Source organism: Bacillus rossius, chromosome 5 (assembly GCF_032445375.1).
Source record: "Bacillus rossius redtenbacheri isolate Brsri chromosome 5, Brsri_v3, whole genome shotgun sequence".
In the NCBI taxonomy this organism is placed as follows: Eukaryota; Metazoa; Arthropoda; class Insecta; order Phasmatodea; family Bacillidae; genus Bacillus; species Bacillus rossius.
In genome coordinates, this window is record NC_086333.1 from 79,698,019 (window position 1) to 79,718,862 (window position 20,844).

The 20,844-nt window shown below is 46.2% G+C and overlaps 1 protein-coding gene across 1 annotated transcript in view; it reads left to right on the top strand.

The window, feature by feature from the left end:
• The window catches only part of LOC134532309 (gamma-aminobutyric acid receptor subunit alpha-2-like), a 53,546-nt gene extending 39,857 nt beyond the window's left edge, over positions 1–13,689 (top strand). The window contains exons 8-13 of the mRNA XM_063368727.1: positions 3,162–3,244; positions 5,538–5,672; positions 8,021–8,173; positions 9,453–9,613; positions 10,994–11,146; positions 13,342–13,689. Coding sequence (XP_063224797.1) covers positions 3,162–3,244; positions 5,538–5,672; positions 8,021–8,173; positions 9,453–9,613; positions 10,994–11,146; positions 13,342–13,689 — 1,033 coding nt within the window. The remainder of the gene's footprint in view (positions 1–3,161; positions 3,245–5,537; positions 5,673–8,020; positions 8,174–9,452; positions 9,614–10,993; positions 11,147–13,341) is intronic.
• The last annotated feature ends 7,155 nt before the right edge of the window (positions 13,690–20,844 follow it).

Genomic DNA, 20,844 nt, shown 5'->3' on the forward strand with positions numbered 1-20,844 from the left:
GACTATTTAATAGCCCATGTGTCTTCGCAATTGTAAAAATTCTTTGTGACTGGAACGGATTCCATTTCTGTTTACGCTGGGCTTATTGGCTGATTCAGTCCAACATTCGAAATATTTTATAACCAATCCTATATACAAAATATTTTGTGGAAGCTCAAGTCAAATATACATGGTTGCGCTAGTGTCGTTTTAGGTGATGTGATGACATAGCCTTCCAAAGTTATATGGCCAATTCTAATGGAAATTGTTGGAAGCGAAAGTTCGTGTGTGACAGGTCTTTGGAGGTGACGACAGTCTATAGCCACGTAGATGCGACGATAATTTACTCCTGGGGCGTATAATTGACTTCCCAGGTAGGCGGGACACTTATTTAGAAAACTGATCACAGCCAATTTCTAGATTTTTTTTTTTCCAGCAAAACGTAGGACCTTCAGATACAATTTTTCATTAGTAACACTAATCCACTACAATATATGTTGTGACTAAGACATTTCATGCGGTAAATTTTCTTCTAAGTTATAGCCTTGTACTGATTATTTTACATTATTTACCGTCAGTTGTCAAAATTTGTTTTGTATATATTTAATATATAATATTGTCTGCGCCAGTAATATATATTTATGAGCGTAAGGTTTTTGTGGAATATTTTCCTCGTCTCAACCGGTGACGAAATTCCCACGGTGGCTTCGGAATTGAATTTCAAGAGAGAAAAAAATTTACCGAGGCAGCAAGTTGATGGGTCTCTTTGTTTAAGAAAGAAAAGATGGAGTGGATTTACTTACCCCACGCTGCCGAGATAACAGACTTTATTCCCCAGGCTTTTATCTTAGCTAAAAGCGGCGCCACTGTCGATATCCGGCGCCACTCCCTCTCCCCCGCTATTCACAGTCTGCAGTGTCGCTGCAGGGGGTGTTTGTTGCCAATGTAGCCGACCTCAAGGGGTGTTTGTAGCCTTTGTAGCCAGCTGCAGAGGTGTTTGTGACCAATGTAACCAGCTGCAGAGGTGTTTGTGGCCAATGTAGCAAACTGCATGGATGTTTGTGGCCACTGTAGCCGACTTCAAGGGGTGTTTGTAGCCTATGTAGCAAGCTGCAGGGATGTTTTTAGCCTATGTAGCCGGCTGCAGGGGTGTTTGAAGTCCATGCAGCCAGCTGCAGAGGTGTTTGAAGCCTATTTAGTCAGATGCAGAAGTGTTTGTGACCAATGTAGCCGACTGCAAAGGTGTTTGTGGCCAATGTATCCGGTTTCATGGATGTTTCTAGCCTATGTAGCCAGCTGCAGAGTTTTTTGAAGCCTATGTAGCCAGCTGCAGGGATTTTTTAAAGCCTATGTAGCTGGCTGTATGGATATTTGTAGTCTATGTAGCCGACTTAAAGGGGGGTTTGAAGCCTATGTAACCGACTGCAGGGATGTTGGTACCTTTGTAGCCGACTGCAGGTAACTGACCCAGTCCTGAGTAAGCGTCACTGATACTGAACTCGGTGTATGACTGTTGGCCACTCACTCAACCCTCAATGTGCTCTAGAGGATGATGAATTAAATATAGGTTAGCTGGAGATGATGATTTATTTCGAACATGTTCAGCACCAATATTATCCTTAGATTACAGCATTGTCTCTCGTTGCGAGGAATATTTCAAAAGGGGCGTGGTTGTCTCCTCTCCAGCACTGGAGCCACTTGGATTGGTCGAGTGCTTCTTGCGTCAACCAGTAACAAGCCGCGGACATGAAGCAAAGCTCGGCGCAAGAAACACAAGACCGCAAGGCCGCAACACGCAACTAACATAAGAAAACTACGGTTGTTTATAAAACACGCGGTCGTAATGCATCACCAAACCTGTTGTAAAACGTTTAAAAAAAGTTTTTATTTGTTTGGACTTATTTTCACAAATATTTTTTTTTTCACCATTATACTCAATAGTTTGATTTTAAAGCATCTTTAGCTTTCACTGTGCGATAGTTTAATAAGTAATAAAGAAATATAAGCCGTCTTTACACGCGATGTCTGAATCTTTAAAACTTTTCGCCACACTTCACTTCAAATATAGAAGGCGAAAACACAAGCCGAAACGCAAGAAGTTGGAAATTTGCCGATTTTTTTTTTTTTTTTGCGTCTTGCGTAATTTACAAACGGACATTGGAAAACGGTTAATAATGTTCGCAGGCGCTTTCACGGCCAATTGTCTGAAGTAGCATGGCTTCTGGGTTGTAGCTAGTGTCCTTGGCGGATAATTCACCGACGTTTCGGTTCGACATTGCAGTCGCCATCCTCAGGGAGCAGTTACCTACCTACTGCTCCCTGAGGATGGCGACTGCAATTTCGACCGAAACGTCGGTGAATTATTCGCCTAGGACGCTGCTACAACCCAGAAGCCGAACTACTTCATTGGAAAACGTTATTTAACCCGTTAGCTTCTTGAGTAGTTGATATTGTCCGGCCGGGCAGGGGAATCCATGCCGCCGGCTACAACTGGCTCAGAATATGTGCTTAATGAAGCAACCCCCCCCTCCCCCCCCCCCAGCAGAATTTCTTAAGGGGATTCAGTGGCGTAGCCAGGATTTGTGTAATTTGTGTATGGGGGGTGTTAAGAGCATGCCACCCCTCCCCCCCCCCCGTATTAAAGCGGGGGGTCCGGGGGTCCTCCCCCGGGAAAATTTGGATTTTGAGGTGTAAAATAATGCTATTTTAGCAGTTTTCGGTACTTAAATTTAAATAGTGTAATGGTAAAATTTTTATTAATTTTAATATGAAATTTGTTTGAGTGATGAATAAGAAATTAATAAAAGATTTAGAGCTAAGAGGGGGGGGGGGGTTTGAACCCATAACCCCCCCCCCCTGGCTACGCCCCTGAGGGGATTTCATCATCGCCCTGTGGGCCGCGGGGCCCGAATGCCGCGACTTGGCATCGAACCCCGAGGCCCTTCAGGAGTACCAGGTCGCGTTCTGCGACCCCTAACCTCCTGTTCTCACCTATAAAAGTTTTGTTTTTGGCTTTTTCTAAAAAATTGTTTTCTAAAAACGCTGCGAAGCTGTGATGAATGCAAATGGCCTGGAATATTGAAATTTAATTTCGCGTGTTGACTCTTCTTCGATCTCGCGGTGTTGTCCGACTGGCGGGAGAGGTTGGGCGGATGTGACGTGGTGTGGCGGGTGGGTTGCAGGCTCACCATCAAGGCCAAGTGCCCCATGCAGCTGCGCAACTTCCCCATGGACCGGCAGTCGTGTCCGCTGCTGCTCGGCAGCTGTGAGTACCTCTCTCAGGGTCGTTACCATAACGCCGAAATACCATAACGCCGAATGTCAAAATTGACCACAACGCCGACAGCTAGAAAACTGCTGTGTACCACAACGTCGAAATAACAACTGAATGAATTTGTGTGTGTTTCTTAAATGTATCTTAACGCCGAAATACCGCAATCAAACCTAACCTTGCCTAACCTAACCTAACCTAGCGTAATATAACCTAACTTAACCTAGCCTATCCTTGCTTAGCCTAACCTAACCTAGTCTAACCTAACCTAACCTAACCTTTGTGGCAGTCCTGCAATGACAATTTTTGGCGTTAGTGTATTTCGGCGTTGTGGTGCACAGCAGTTTTCTAGCTGTCGGCGTTGTGGTCAATTTGGCATTTCGGCGTTGTGGTATTTCGGCGTTGTGGTGCGTCCCCCATCTCTCTCTCTCTCTCTCTCGCTGGACTCGCTGATCTGTCACTCTTGCGTCCGAGCGACACGCAGTGTTCCGTACGTCTGTCACAATATGCTTCTACTTGGATGCTTCTGGGGAGATTTATCCTCTGAAGGTTCACCGGTTTGACGATCATGTACGCTAAGCTCTTATAAATCATCAAATCAACCTCTAAAATATTTATTTATACATATTACCATGCATTATTAATTGCTTTTGTCTCTCGGATTATTTTTAGGTTTACAAATATCAAACTTAAAACGTGTTCATAAGCAAGTTAAAAATATGTTACGGAAGCAGCTAAACAAATGAACTAACTAAAAAAAAAAACTTTTAAAAATAAAGTCAATGCCTTTCATATATTTTTGAGGTTATGATTTCATCCGTCCGTCGAAAGTTTATATCAAACTTGGGCAAGGTTTCGAAGGACGGACGGACGGACGGGTGGAACTTTTCTGTCCATCTGATTGGCTGCAGGTCACGTGATTGACTGACGGATGTGACGGATCATTGTGAGTCCAGCTTCACTTACTCACACGCTCATTCTCACTCTCTAACTCACTCTCTCACTTTCTCACTATGTCCCTGTCTCACTCTCTCACTATCTCACTATCTCACTATATTACCATATCCCTATATCAGTATATCACCATATCACTATCTCACTATATCACTATCTCACTATATCACTATTTCACTATCTCACTATATCACTATCTCACTATCTCACCATATCACTATCTCACTATATCACTATCTCCCTAAATCACTGTCACACTATCTCACTATCTCACTCTGTCACTATCTCACTCTGTCACTCCTACTGTCACTGGCTGGTGGGACTCTGGCCCGATGCAGTAGCAGCACTGCAGCCTGCTGCAGTAGTGAGGGAGGGAGTAGTGGAGACTGCGACTGTGCAGCGGCTTGAGGCTTGAGCTGCTGTCACTACTTCACAACACACAAGATAGAATTTTCTTAATTATGCCTGTTCTTGATTTTCTGTTTTTCTAAGTTATTCGGATTTGCGTTGTGCGTTTCTGAGATATGGCAGTTCTAAGTTGAGTTAATATGGGTAGTGTCAGTTCTCAGATATATTTTTTTTTTCTAAGTCACGACGTTTTTTCAAGTGGTGTGGTTCCGTTTTGTGTTTGTATAAGATACGTGTTTCTAAGTTATGTGAATTTGCGTTGTGTGTTTCTAAGATATGACAGTTCTAAGTTGTGTGTTTATGAGTAGTGTCAGTTCTCAGATATATTTTTTTCTAAGTTACGACATTGTGTTTTTGACGTGACAACGTCTAATAAATCTATGAACGCCGGCTGCACGTACAAAAAAGTGTCCCGTTGCGCACATTGTTCCATTACGCTGTGTCCCGTTACGCTCATTGTTCCGTTACGCTGTGTCCCGTTACTCTCATTGTACGCTGGCGCCGCATCTATCTCTCTTCCACTCGATTGGCCTATGCGTCCGAGGAGAAGAAAGACAGCGGCAGCACACAACTTACATCTACTGTACACGTGAACTGTTTCGTCGACTGTTTATAAAGTGAAGTGAAAAGTTAATGTGGTTTTCATAGCTTATTACAACAACAATTTCGGCAATAAAGGATAATTATTCTTGCATTTTAAAAATCTGATTACGAGTATAATTTCAAGTATTTATTCTTTTATTATTAAAATAAAAATGATTCAAATTTATTCATAAAAGTAAGCAACCATTTCACCAATGTTTTGTTATGACGTTGTCACGTTGAACTATCGTCCGTAAACCGACTTTACAGACAACCAATGTTTTACAAGGCAGGTGCGTGGTCGCGCTGACTTGTGAGGGTGCGGGGTCGCGTGTTGCCGCAGACGCGTACACGAGCCGCGAGCTGGTGTACCGCTGGCAGTCGGACAGCAGCGTGGACTTCGTGAGCGGCCTGGCGCTGTCGCAGTTCGACCTGATGAGCAGTCCGCAGCGCAACCTCACCTTCCAGCGGCGCGAGGGTGGGTCCCCTACCGCCCTGCCCTGGTTGCTGCTGCTTCACCCGCGTAGCTTTGAATATATATACTGTATAGAAGTCGCGAGTGGATAGGATTTACTCTACGTTTTTCAGAAGCGTATGATGAGCAGCTTGGGAACTTCACCGCTGCAGTGCGCTGCCGTAACGCCCTGTATCGTCTTAGTTCTTACTTACACGTTAGAGCGCAGCGCTGTCGCCCGCTGTCATTCCCCGCACCCCCCATCCATCATTCACTGCAGCTCACGGTCGTTCAACGGGAGGGGGAAGGGGTGTTTGAAGAGTTCGACACTTGTCCGCTAGGGACCACCACAAGTCGATGCCCTAGAGATGGTGGCGATTGCGGCGGTGAATTAACCAACTACCTCAAAACCGTATTAGAAATTTTAACCTGGGCTGGCGACTTCTATACAGTATATATATATTCAAAGCTTGTAGCGATGTTCTGTTGGTTTCTGGGGAAGCCTTCATTTCACAGATGAGAGAGCCACACCCGAAGTTCCCCCAAGTTCATGCTCGCTTCCCCCCCCCCCCCCCCCCCCCCCGTAACACAACAGGTGTGTTTATATGGGATGTAGCTTACTCATACGTCATACGCCGTTCTATCTCATTGTATAAACCGGTGCGGCATTAAATTTTTGCGGTCGATTTTTAGGATAGGTTGGCTACATTATAAATACTTTAACACATTGTTGATGGTTGGTTTTATTTTAGATAAGTATAGCTACATTAAAAATACTGTAAAATCATTTTATGGTTGCTTAGCAAATAACTTTTTTAATACGTAGCTATCCAGCGCTAGGAAACCGTTTACATGCATGATTTAACATATCTTTAATGTGGCTATCGTAACCAAATCAACCGTCCACGATGTTTTAAAGTATTTATAACGCAGCTAACCTAACCTAATTGACCATTAGTTATCATGAGTTGTCCAAAATAGGCATTCACGGACACACGGCAAACGAAAAATATGGCGGCGTAAAAATAAATACCGTTGCCTTGTTTATGGTATTTCCTTTTATCAACACCACGCAATTTATTTACAATGAACAAAAAAAAACGAAGATGCAAGATCGGGCGTTTGGCTCTCTTGTCTGTGAAAAGAAGGCTTCCCTTGGCTCCTGGGTGTGGGCCGTGCGACGTTTCGGCAGCCATCGCCAGCTGCCATCAGTCAGGCTCAGTCTACCTGATGATGGCAGCTGCGATATGACTGCCGAAACGTCGCAGAGACAATCACCTGACACGGCCCACACTCAGAAGCCAAGAAAATGTTGGCAGTGGCCGCGAAAGCCTGCGATGTTTTGAAAAGTGGTGTAAAAGACTCCTTCGGGATCAAGTTGCCAAGAAATAGTTTGTTATGCTACAAGAAAAAAATATACATTGTAAATTTTGTACAACACATGGCTATGGCTATTTTTGCATGTACAGAATACTTTTTTTTTCTTCGAAATAATACCGAGTATTTCTTAAGAAAATTGGCGCATGATTTAACATTTTTAATTTATGTTTCCAGTCAAGCATTTTTTTTTTCAATACCATGGCAAAGGTAATTGAATATTCAACAATTTGAGTTTTTTTTTACCGTGTTAGTTTTGGAACGCTTTTAAATGGCCGGGTAAGAATGCGAACCCAATATTGCTGTGAACGCTATTTTGTAGTGGTGCAGTTGTTTCCATGTAAATGTACGTTTACGTGGCTTCTCTGTTGCATTTACAGAAGGAAAAAGAAACTGACTGTGTAGCACGGTAAGTAGATGAAGTGCAGCGACCTGTCCAGTGTCTAGTGTGGGAAGCCTTCTTTTCACAGACGAGAGAGCCAAACGCTCGATAGTGCATCTTCGGTTTTTTTGTTCATTGTAACTCATGATAACTAATGGTCAATTAGGTTAGGTTACCTACTTTATAAATACTTTAAAACATTTTGGAAAAGATACTGAGATAGAACGGGGAAAAAAAGCTAGCATGAACTTCGGGGAACTTCGGGAGTGGCTCTCTCGTCTGTGAAAAGAAGGCTTCCCGTCTAGTGTAGGTGTCCGGCCGGGAGAGAGAGAGAGAGAGCGTGTGGCGGGTAGCAAGGGGGGGGGGGGTGCTGTCATAACTTAGAAATACATAACTTTGAAACACATAACTTAGAATTTTCTAAGTATGACAGTTCTAAGTTATGACTTTCTACATTATAACGTTTCTAAGTTGTGTGGTTCTGCATTGTGTGTTTCTAAGTTATGGTCTTTCTAAGTTGTGTGTTTTTAAGTTATGAGGATTTTTCCAAGATTTCTAAGTTATGACAGTTCTAAATTGTGACTTTCTAAGTTATGTGTGGTTCCCGTCGCAGGGCAGTTCTCGGTGCTGCAAGTGAACTTCAACCTACAGCGCCACGCAGGCTACTTCCTCATCCAGGTGTACGTGCCGTGCACGCTGATCGTGGTGCTGTCGTGGGTCAGCTTCTGGATCCACCGCGAGGCCACGAGCGACCGCGTGGGGCTGGGTAAGTGCGCGCCGCGCCGGCCGCCATCTTGGCGCATCGGCCGCCATCTTGGCGCGTCGGCCGCCATCTTGGCACGCCGGCAGCCATCTTGGCGCGCCGGCCGCCGTCTTGGCGCGTCGGCCACCATCTTGGTGCGCCGGCCGCCATCTTGGTGCGCCGGCTGCCATATTGGCGCGTCGGCCGCCATCTTGGCGCGTCGGCCGCCATCTTGGCTCACGACGAAGCGGCGGTCATGTTTCCTCGGGAATAATCAAAAACTACGCCATCGAATCATGCAAAGTTCATTTTAATAATATCCTGTATTCTTCAAAGAAATAATTTGAAACTGAGACTGAACTATTTGTTTTAAAATAAGTAAGTGTTACTAACAATCAGTGTTTTTTTCTCGCAGATACTTATTTCGATGCTGTTTACTATTTATGTCATGTTTTTTTGTACGTGTTGTACCAGCATGTCCTCGGAATAATTCAGACTCGTGATTGGTTGTTTTTTACGTGAGTTTTATAAGAACAGCAATGTTATTATACAAAAAAAATTCTGAACGACCTAATACAAAACACCACAGGCCTGTATTCCAGTAACAACAGGCTGCCACATCTAAAACAATACATACATAAAGTATGAGTTTGCCAAACTTTTGCCGGGCCGACTAATGAAAATTTTTGGGACCTTTAACGGTTTAACGGACGGAGGCGACGGGATACTGTAGTTCTGGCTTAACAGGTATATATGCTAAGCATGTTATCAAACGTATAATACTTTATCTTTGAAAGATTTGTGCAATGGGAGTGCATGACTTGATGTAGGCTTTTGGACATACGGCTTTGCTAAGTACATGTATGTTGTAGAAGAAAACTACAAAAAACACAAATGACAAAAACACAAATTAATCAAAAAATTGCTGTTATCAGGATATAAACACCACACAATACTCCACAACAGGAATATGGTCAACAAACAAAGAAAAAAACTAAGAAAAATGGACTAACAGAACGAAAAAAAAAAAACCTCCAAATGATGACAGCAGAAAAATAGCGAACCCAAAAAAATTCAGCACAACAGTTAAAACGAGACAAAACACGACAAAACATATCCTGACAACAGCAATTTTTTTGCTTAATTTGTGTTTTTGTCATTTGTGTTTTTTGTCGTTTTCTTCTACAGACATGCATGTGCTTAGCAATGGCGTATGTCCAATACGTGTAATACGTGTTGTGTAACACGACGACTGAGCGTGGAGCCTGCGAGGTTGGAGGGCTGGGACGGGGCGGTGTTGCAGGCATCACGACGGTGCTGACGCTGTCCACCATCAGCCTGGACAGCCGCACGGACCTGCCCAAGGTGCGCTACGCCACGGCCCTCGACTGCTTCCTGTTCATGAGCTTCTTCTACTGCATCGCCACGCTGCTCGAGTTCGCCGGCGTGCACTACTTCACCAAGGTGACGCCCTCACTCCGCCCGCGCGCGCACTGGAGGAGTCCTGTGCCTGGTGATCGCCAGTTCCTTTCTCCATTCCTGTGCCTGGTGGTCGCTCGGACGAGTTTGAGGCCAGTTCCTATCTCCGGTCCTGTGCCTAGTGAAACCGCCCTGTTGCTTTACTCCAGCAACGCCGCGGTCAACAATCTGTCCTCACACTCTTGCCCCCAAGGAGGGTCAAACTTCACGCGGGTGGCACGATCCCACCGCACGTGATTGTACAAAATATAGTTCCCCTTTTCATTCCGCAGGTGTGAGATGCTTTAAAACCAAACAATGTAAGAGCAGGGTTCAAATTCTTTAATTCTCTCATGGATGTTACTGAGTAGCATGATTCAAACTAATTACTAAGAACATTAAACTATACCGGAAGCGGTAACACTAGTGATCGCTCAAACGAATTTGAAGCCAGTTCCTTTCTCCAGTCCTGTGCCCAGTGATCGCTCAAACGAATTTGAGGCCAGTTCCTTTCTCCAGTCCTGTGCCTAGTGATCGCTCAAACGAATTTGAGGCCAGTTCTTTTTCCAGTCCTGTGCCTACTTATCGCTTAAACGTACATACTAGACATCAGCAAATATTTGTTTATGTACAGAAAAAAAACGTTCTGTCAATCTCTACTTTTACCACATATTTGGTTCACACTCCCAAAGAAACTATTCAGTCTCTTCATTTATATATTTGCTAGGAAAAACAAAACCAGATTTGATGTTTGGCCTTCACAAAAGGAACATGCCTACAATTTATCGACCATTTTTAGTTTCCTTCGTTGCTCTTGTACACTAATGAAATTTTCGCAAAACCCTGGAATTAACGAATAGGTTAACTAACACAACCTTGATTGTTGAAAGGGAGCTCTACCTCGGACATGAACACAGCAACCAGTGCCTGTCCCATGGGGAAAGGGAATAACTAAGACCGGTAGACTAAACTGCAGCGAAAGGAAACCAGGGAGATGGGTAACAACGCACCATCCTAGTATTTTTCATATATTTAAGTGTTCATAAATATTAAGAGCATTGCTCCAGATCAATATTTTTGGCAAGTTGTCGACACAAACCATGCATAATGCAATATGGTACCACGATTTATATTTGGTAACCCTTCCCCATGTGATAACACATTTTATTAGTTTTGGTTGGCTGAAGGTATCGAGGTGTTACGCTCATGTAGTGGCAGGTGATTGGTCATTCCCAATTCCCTTACACAGGTCTTTGTGACATTGTGAGTTCTTAGTCAGGGAAAAACTGTTTTCAGAAAAATGCAATCTTGAAGGTCCTTTCCTCAAGCATTAAAGTGCATGACTCTGCGATCACGAGATGTAGAAGAGTGTCTGACTGCGCGCAGGTGGGCAGCGGCGAGATACCTGTGGACGAGGAGGAGTGGGAGGATGCAGAGGGCGCGCCAGAGGAGCTGACAGTCACCTCTGAGCTGCTGGACCTCAGCGGTCCAGCCCGCGCCGCGCGCCGCCGCAGCTCCCTCATCTGCCCCATCTACAATGTGAGTGCCCCTGCCACACCACTGCTCAGCCCCATCTACAATGTGAGTGCCCCTTCACCACTACTGCTCAGCCTCATTTACCTTGTGAGTGCCCCTGCCACACCACTGCTCAGCCCCATCTACAATGTGAGTGTCCCTGCCACACTACTGCTCAGCCCCATCTACAATGTTAGTGCCCCTTCACCACTACTGCTCAGCCTCATTTACCTTGTGAGTGCCCCTGCCACACCACTGCTCAGCCCCATCTACAATGTGAGTGTCCCTGCCACACTACTGCTCAGCCCAATCTACAATGTGAGTGCCCCTTCACCACTACTGCTCAGCCTCATTTACCTTGTGAGTGCCCCTGCCACACCACTGCTCAGCCCCATCTACAATGTGAGTGTCCCTGCCACACTACTGCTCAGCCCAATCTACAATGTGAGTGTCCCTGCCACACTACTGCTCAGCCCCATCTACAATGTGAGTGCCCCTTCACCACTACTGCTCAGCCCCATCTACAATGTGAGTGTCCCTGCCACACTACTTCTCAGCCCCATCTACAATGTGAGTGTCCCTGCCACACTACTGCTCAGCCCAATCTACAATGTGAGTGTCCCTGCCACACTGCTGCTCAGCCCAATCTACAATGTGAGTGTCCCTGCCACACTACTGCTCAGCCCAATCTACAATGTGAGTGTCCCTGCCACACTACTGCTCAGCCCAATCTACAATGTGAGTGTCCCTGCCACACTGCTGCTCAGCCCAATCTACAATGTGAGTGTCCCTGCCACACTACTGCTCAGCCCCATCTACAATGTGAGTGTCCCTGCCACACTACTGCTCAGCCCAATCTACAATGTGAGTGTCCCTGCCACACTACTGCTCAGCCCAATCTACAATGTGAGTGTCCCTGCCACACTACTGCTCAGCCCCATCTACAATGTGAGTGTCCCTGCCACACTACTGCTCAGCCCAATCTACAATGTGAGTGTCCCTGCCACACTACTGCTCAGCCCCATCTACAATGTGAGTGCCCCTTCACCACTACTGCTCAGCCTCATTTACCTTGTGAGTGCCCCTGCCACACCACTGCTCAGCCCCATCTACAATGTGAGTGTCCCTGCCACACTACTGCTCAGCCCCATCTACAATGTGAGTGTCCCTGCCACACTACTGCTCAGCCCAATCTACAATGTGAGTGCCCCTGCCACACTACAGCTTAAAATTGCTTGAAATTATAATGATAGTAAGTGCGATCAAACCAACGACACTGAATTATACGGATCGGAGAAACGGCTTTAACAGCATGGACCAACTTTGTACATGTAGCTGTTATTGTTGTATACAAACGGTTATAATTATTGCACACGTTAAATATTTTTCATGTTCAGATTTTCCAACCAATATAATAAACTGAATGCTTAAAAAGGTTAGCATAAAATCAATATTATTTAATTTACTTAGTAAAAGTATTTAGATTATTGAGATTTAACTATCATCGCTAGTAATTTGGTTAATTTAGAAATTCTAATTTTTTTTTCAAAATTTTTCACCCCAAATTACACATAATTAAGAGACATTTTGGGAGGAAAAAGGGATAAAATTAGTTTCTTACCACGAAACTATTTCTTCTTTAACTTCTTCAACGGTCCTCCATGACGCTGCAAACCGAGGGGTTGTGCAGCCACGGGAAGGTGACACTCCCCAAGCCGAGTGGACTAAAAGCTGCAGGTAGTGAGCTAGGCGGCTGAAATGCTGCCCCTTGGATGGGCAGCCCTTCAGGATTTTTCTGACTGTGGTTAGTTTTAAAGTGACCTAACCTAACCTAACTTAACCTAACATAACTACACCTAAACTAACCACTGTCAGAAAACTCCTGATGGGCTACCCTTCCAAGAAACAACAATTCAGACAACCTTTCAAAAACACCACTGTCAGAAAAATCCTGATGGGCTACCCTTCCAAGGGACAACAATTCAGACAACCTTTCAAAAACACCACGTCAGAATAAACCTGATGGGCTAACCTTCCAAGGAACAACAATTCAGACAACCTTTCAAAAACACCACTGTTAAAGATATCCTGATGGACTACCCTTCCATGGAGCAACAATTCAGACAACCTTTCAAAAAAAACACTGTTAAAGACATCCTGAAGGGCTGCCCTTCCAAGGGGCAACAATTCAGCTCCCCCCAGAGAGCGTGGTGTTCCAGGACCCGGTGGCGAGCCACGCCCCAGCGGCGACCCGGGTGCGGGTGACGCGACACACGCAGACGGAGCGCCTCGTGCCGCACTGGAGGCAGTTCCTGTACTGCCTGGCCGGCAACGACGACTTCAGGCGCCGGCGCCAGCGCGAGGCGGCCCTGGCGGCGGGCAAGCGACCTCGCGGGCCCGGGGAGCTGGTGCGCCAGGTCAACAGCGTGTCCCACATCGACAGGACCGCGCGCGTCGTCTTCCCGGCCTCCTTCGGCCTGCTCAACATCCTCTACTGGCTCGCCTACTACACCTACCAGCAGGACTTTGACTGGACCGACCCCCCGCTGGCCTCCGTCAGCCACTGACTGCCTGCTGTGCTCTTGGAGACTGCTCAACATCCTCTACTGGCTCGCCTACTACACCTACCAGCAGGACTTTGACTGGACCGACCCCCCGCTGGCCTCCGTCAGCCACTGACTGCCTGCTGTGCTCTTGGAGACTGCTCAGCATCCTCTACTGGCTCGCCTACTACACCTACCAGCAGGACTTTGACTGGACCGACCCCCCGCTGGCCTCCGTCAGCCACTGACTGCCTGCAGTGCTCTTGGAGACTGCTCAACATCCTCTACTGGCTCGCCTACTACACCTACCAGCAGGACTTTGACTGAACCGACCCCCCGCTGGCCTCCGTCAGCCACTGACTGCCCTCTGGGCTCTTGGAGACTGCTCCTCATCCTCTACTGGCTCACCTACTACACCTACCAGCAGGACTTTGACTGGACCGATCCCCCGCTGGCCTCCATCAGCCACTGACTGCCTGCTGTGCTCTTGGAGACTGCTCCTAATCCTCTACTGGCTCACCTACTACACCTACCAGCAGGACTTTGACTGGACCGACCCCCCGCTGGCCTCCGTCAGCCACTGACTGCCTGCTGTGCTCTTGGAGACTGCTCAACATCCTCTACTGGCTCGCCTACTACACCTACCAGCAGGACTTTGACTGGACCGACCCCCCGCTGGCCTCCGTCAGCCACTGACTGCCTGCTGTGCTCTTGGAGACTGCTCAACATCCTCTACTGGCTCGCCTACTACACCTACCAGCAGGACTTTGACTGGACCGACCCCCCGCTGGCCTCCGTCAGCCACTGACTGCCTGCTGTGCTCTTGGAGACTGCTCAACATCCTCTACTGGCTCGCCTACTACACCTACCAGCAGGACTTTGACTGGACCGACCCCCCGCTGGCCTCCGTCAGCCACTGACTGCCTGCAGTGCTCTTGGAGACTGCTCAACATCCTCTACTGGCTCGCCTACTACACCTACCAGCAGGACTTTGACTGAACCGACCCCCCGCTGGCCTCCGTCAGCCACTGACTGCCCTCTGTGCTCTTGGAGACTGCTCCTCATCCTCTACTGGCTCACCTACTACACCTACCAGCAGGACTTTGACTGGACCGATCCCCCGCTGGCCTCCATCAGCCACTGACTGCCTGCTGTGCTCTTGGAGACTGCTCCTAATCCTCTACTGGCTCACCTACTACACCTACCAGCAGGACTTTGACTGGACCGACCCCCCGCTGGCCTCCGTCAGCCACTGACTGCCTGCTGTGCTCTTGGAGACTGCTCAACATCCTCTACTGGCTCACCTACTACACCTACCAGCAGGACTTTGACTGGACCGATCCCCCGCTAGCCTCCATCAGCCACTGACTGCCTGCTGTGCTCTTGGAGACTGCTCCTAATCCTCTACTGGCTCACCTACTACACCTACCAGCAGGACTTTGACTGGACCGATCCCCCGCTGGCCTCCGTCAGCCACTGACTGCCTGCTGTGCTCTTGGAGACTGCTCCTAATCCTCTACTGGCTCACCTACTACACCTACCAGCAGGACTTTGACTGGACCGACCCCCCGCTGGCCTCCGTCAGCCACTGACTGCCTGCAGTGCTCTTGGAGACTGCTCAGCATCCTCTACTGGCTCGCCTACTACACCTACCAGCAGGACTTTGACTGGACCGACCCCCCGTTGGCCTCCGTCAGCCACTGACTGCCTGCTGTGCTCTTGGAGACTGCTCAACATCCTCTACTGGCTCGCCTACTACACCTACCAGCAGGACTTTGACTGGACCGACCCTCCGCTGGCCTCCGTCAGCCACTGACTGCCTGCTGTGCTCTTGGAGACTGCTCAACATCCTCTACTGGCTCGCCTACTACACCTACCAGCAGGACTTTGACTGGACCGACACCCCGCTGGCCTCCGTCAGCCACTGACTGCCTGCTGTGCTCTTGGAGACTGCTCAACATCCTCTACTGGCTCGCCTACTACACCTACCAGCAGGACTTTGACTGGACCGACCCCCCGCTAGCCTCCGTCAGCCACTGACTGCCTGCTGTGCTCTTGGAGACTGCTCAGCATCCTCTACTGGCTCGCCTACTACACCTACCAGCAGGACTTTGACTGGACCGACCCCCCGCTGGCCTCCGTCAGCCACTGACTGCCTGCTGTGCTCTTGGAGACTGCTCAACATCCTCTACTGGCTCGCCTACTACACCTACCAGCAGGACTTTGACTGGACCGACCCCCCGCTGGCCTCCGTCAGCCACTGACTGCCTGCTGTGCTCTTGGAGACTGCTCAACATCCTCTACTGGCTCGCCTACTACACCTACCAGCAGGACTTTGACTGGACCGACCCCCCGCTGGCCTCCGTCAGCCACTGACTGCCTGCTGTGCTCTTGGAGACTGCTCAGCATCCTCTACTGGCTCGCCTACTACACCTACCAGCAGGACTTTGACTGGACCGACCCCCCGCTGGCCTCCGTCAGCCACTGACTGCCTGCTGTGCTCTTGGAGACTGCTCAACATCCTCTACTGGCTCGCCTACTACACCTACCAGCAGGACTTTGACTGGACCCACCACCCGCTGGCCTCCGTCAGCCACTGACTGCCTGCTGTGCTCTTGGAGACTGCTCAACATCCTCTACTGGCTCGCCTACTACACCTACCAGCAGGACTTTGACTGGACCGACCCCCCGCTGGCCTCCGTCAGCCACTGACTGCCTGCTGTGCTCTTGGAGACTGCTCAACATCCTCTACTGGCTCGCCTACTACACCTACCAGCAGGACTTTGACTGGACCGACCCCCCGCTGGCCTCCGTCAGCCACTGACTGCCTGCTGTGCTCTTGGAGACTGCTCAGCATCCTCTACTGGCTCGCCTACTACACCTACCAGCAGGACTTTGACTGGACCGACCCCCCGCTGGCCTCCGTCAGCCACTGACTGCCTGCTGTGCTCTTGGAGACTGCTCAGCATCCTCTACTGGCTCGCCTACTACACCTACCAGCAGGACTTTGACTGGACCCACCCCCCGCTGGCCTCCGTCAGCCACTGACTGCCTGCTGTGCTCTTGGAGACTGCTCAGCATCCTCTACTGGCTCGCCTACTACACCTACCAGCAGGACTTTGACTGGACCGACCCCCCGCTGGCCTCCGTCAGCCACTGACTGCCTGCTGTGCTCTTGGAGACTGCTCAGCATCCTCTACTGGCTCGCCTACTACACCTACCAGCAGGACTTTGACTGGACCGACCCCCCGCTGGCCTCCGTCAGCCACTGACTGTCTGCTGTGCTCTTGGAGACTGCTCAGCATCCTCTACTGGCTCGCCTACTACACCTACCAGCAGGACTTTGACTGGACCGAACCCCCGCTGGCCTCCGTCAGCCACTGACTGCCTGCTGTGCTCTTGGAGACTGCTCAGCATCCTCTACTGGCTCGCCTACTACACCTACCAGCAGGACTTTGACTGGACCGACCCCCCGCTGGCCTCCGTCAGCCACTGACTGCCTGCTGTGATCTTGGAGACTGCTAGCATCCTCTACTGGCTCGCCTACTACACCTACCAGCAGGACTTTGACTGGACCGACCCACCTTAGGTCTCCTTCAGCCACTGACTGCCTGCAGTGCTCTTGAGGAAATCTGGGCGAGCTGTCAGATTTCCTCACTAAAACTCCAATTAATGTTGGCTTGTTCACAACAGCTAATTGTCTGATTTGTATTACCTTTTATGTGCATCGGTCATACGTTGCACATTATTTGTTTTTAGCCATATTGGAACCTGTGTATTTTCATGAGCATTGACTATTTGTATGACAACATAATATTACTGGATCATTTTTGTTATGGTGGTGTTTATCCTTATGATGTTGTGTTTATGCCTAATAATTAACGTTTAATATGTAGGTAGTTTACTGATTGTTATATTATTTTTTTAAACACAACAACACGTTTTCGTTGGTAATGTTTCTTTTCTTTAGAGAAACTGTTTGTCAATCATGTATTTTTGACTTTGCCAACAGATTTGTGTCAGAATTATTTAATGGAACTCTTATAGTACGTATATAAGTGTGTTTTTTTTTATGCCACAATTGTTCATACATAGTTTTTTGCACTGTATGTTCACAATAAAAAGATATTATTTGGATGCTTTTTAATAACATGTTTTGTTTTTAAACGTTTGTTAATAAATGGCACTATACATAACAGAACTCTGCATATAATAAATTAACTTCTTATTTAAATATGTTATACATACCATTTGTTGGAATTCTATTAAATAAATTGTCAACAGTGCTAATTATGATAAATATTTTTCTGACAATTTTTGGACCCTTCCTCCAGAAGAATTGCTTTATTAGTCAATACATCAATGATGTTCATATAAAGCGAAGCAAATCCTTGTTTCCTAACTCACCACTTTTTTTCTTCTTATCTACCTGCATGGTTGAAACCCTGCACGCTTAATGCGTATAGACTTAGTCTTCCTAAAACCAGATCTCTTCCAGCCCAGCACACTTAAAGTTAGGTTAGAAAAAGGAAAAAAAAATCGAATATCGGCTCTTTTAAAAGCGAATCACTCAAGGGGGTGAGGGGCAACGCCACGTTCATTTCCCCAGTGATTCTCCCCACCTGCATTAAGACCGCAAAGACGCCTAGAGGCGCATGACGATCATCCTCGGTCTGTAACTCTCCGCGAGCCCCTGGTACTACGCCAGCGCTCAGCCGTGGCTACGATGCTACACTCACCTGGCGGCGACTGCGGGCCCCTGGCGGCAACACCTGACTGCAGCCCGCCAACTGGACCACTGGAGCATTGGTCTCGGGGCTACATCCTGGACCACGAACAGTCCTGCAGCACGGGTGGGAAGTGCCACTCGCAGCGACATCTGTACTTCGCAGCAACATTTACATGTGTGTGTTTGATTTCGTTTCACAGTGAAATATAGTGTATGCCAGTTGTGAAACAAATTGAGACAATTTTTTTTTAAATTTAAACTAAAAAAAATTATAAAACCTTATAAAAATGTATTTAAAAATTTACTGTTCATAAAAAAACTACTTAAATTATTTTTAATTAGAAATAAAACGTCAAAAAATTAAAATGTATGTGAAAACCATTTATTGGCATATTAAAGAACTAAACATCCAAATAGTATTTCTGTAATTCAAAAATAAAAAGTAAAAACAATATCTATTAACACTAGAAAATTAAAAAAAAAATTGGTTGTCTGTAAAGTCAGTTTACGGACGATAGTTTAACGTGACAACGTCATAACAAAACATTAATGAAATGATTGCATACTTTTATGAATAAAATTGAATAATTTTTTATTTACTAATAAAAGAATGAATACTTGAAATTATACTAGTAATCAGATTTTTAAAATGCAAGAATAATTAACCTTTATTGCCAAAATTGTTTTTGTAATAAGCAATGAAAACCACATTAACTTTTCATTTCACTTTATAAACAGTCGACGAAACAGTTCACGTGTAGATGACTTGTGATTAATTTTAAAAACTGACGTTTAGCTATAAAGTTTAAATATAATTATGAACAAGTTTTCATATAAATAAACTGTAATCAAATATCTATCATCAATTATATGAATCACCATAATTTTTAAGTCAATTGTAACATAACCTATTATTACTGCACTCGCCGACAGCGTAACGAACACAGCGTAACGGAACAATGAGCATAACGGGACACTTTTTCGTGCGTGCAGCCGGCGTTCATCGATTTATTAGACGTTATCAAGTCAAAAAGTAAAGGAACAATGACTATTAACACAAAATAATACAAAAGTCACTCGTGTAAGGGAGGGGACCTCCCCCTGGTCACGTGACCCAGCCTGGCTCGTGCCAACTGGCAGGTGTTAGTCGCCACGTCTGGCGCGAAACGATGGACGCGCGGTGATATTGGAGTAGGTAAATAATAACATACTTATTTGTTGAAGTAATTAGTTTAACAACAAAATTTATGTTTTTATTTATTGTTACTATTTTGAGTGTACCTATAGTATAAGATTTAGTGACAAAGTTTTATTTTAAAACACCGAACTGTACATAATTATATTCGCGAAAACAAGAACTAAATATTGTTCACGAAGTCGTCGTTTTCGAAGGTTTGTGCTGTTGCAAACTAAACAGACGGACGGATAAATTGGGAGAATGTTAGAAAACCATCAGAAAACACTTGACACTGGAGTACCGGAATTTTTTATACTTTATAATTTGTATAGATTACTATCGGGGAGAAGGAAGGGGTGGTTTAACAACCCCTCCCCCGCCGCAAACTATTGTAAAGCAGCCTGCAACTGCACCGACAGCTACTGGGGAAGGAGATAGGGGTGGGGGAGCCCCTTCAGCTCTCCTGACCGCGCGAAGGAGAGACCCGCATTGCAAGACGACATGCATATTCAAAGAGAAATGCAAACGAGCCTGTGGTTGGTGGGAAGCCTTCATTTCACAGACGAAGAGAGCCACACCCGAAGTTCCCCGAAGTTCATGCTCACTTGTTTTTTTCCGTACCACAACAGGTGTATTTATTTGGGGAAAACCGTTTACATGATTTCACAGTATCTTTAATGTAGCTATCCTAACCAAATCAACCGGCCAGAATGTTTTAAAGTATTTATAATGTAGCTAACCTAACCGAACAAAAAAAAAACCGAAGATGCATGATCGCGCGTTCGGCTCTCTCGCCTGTGAAAAGAAGGCTTTCCCTGGGTGGTGCCTCCAATTTCAGGTCTTGATTTTATATTTACAGTAATGTACTTGCAGACTTTTTCAATTTTTTAACTTTCAAGAAATTAAAAATATATACAGCGCATACTTTTTGCATAATTAGCCGATAAGGTTACATTTTTAACATTTTTGGGTTGTGCAAAGAATTTCATTTATTGCAGAACTGAAACTTTTTAGTTTTAACTGCAACGCCACTGGCTACTTCATGATATGGTTTACATTTATATCACAAAAAACTCTTTTCATGTTTCTTGGCTGTCAAAATCGTAACAAATTTGAGCATTTTGAAATGTCAGGTAAAATTAATTATGTAATATTTTCTGAAAGAAATTCAGACCATTTCTTGAAATAGCCAGTGGCATTTCAGTTAAACCTAAAAAGTTTCAGTTCTAAACTAAATGCAATTCTCCTTATTTGTACAACCGAAAAATCTTAA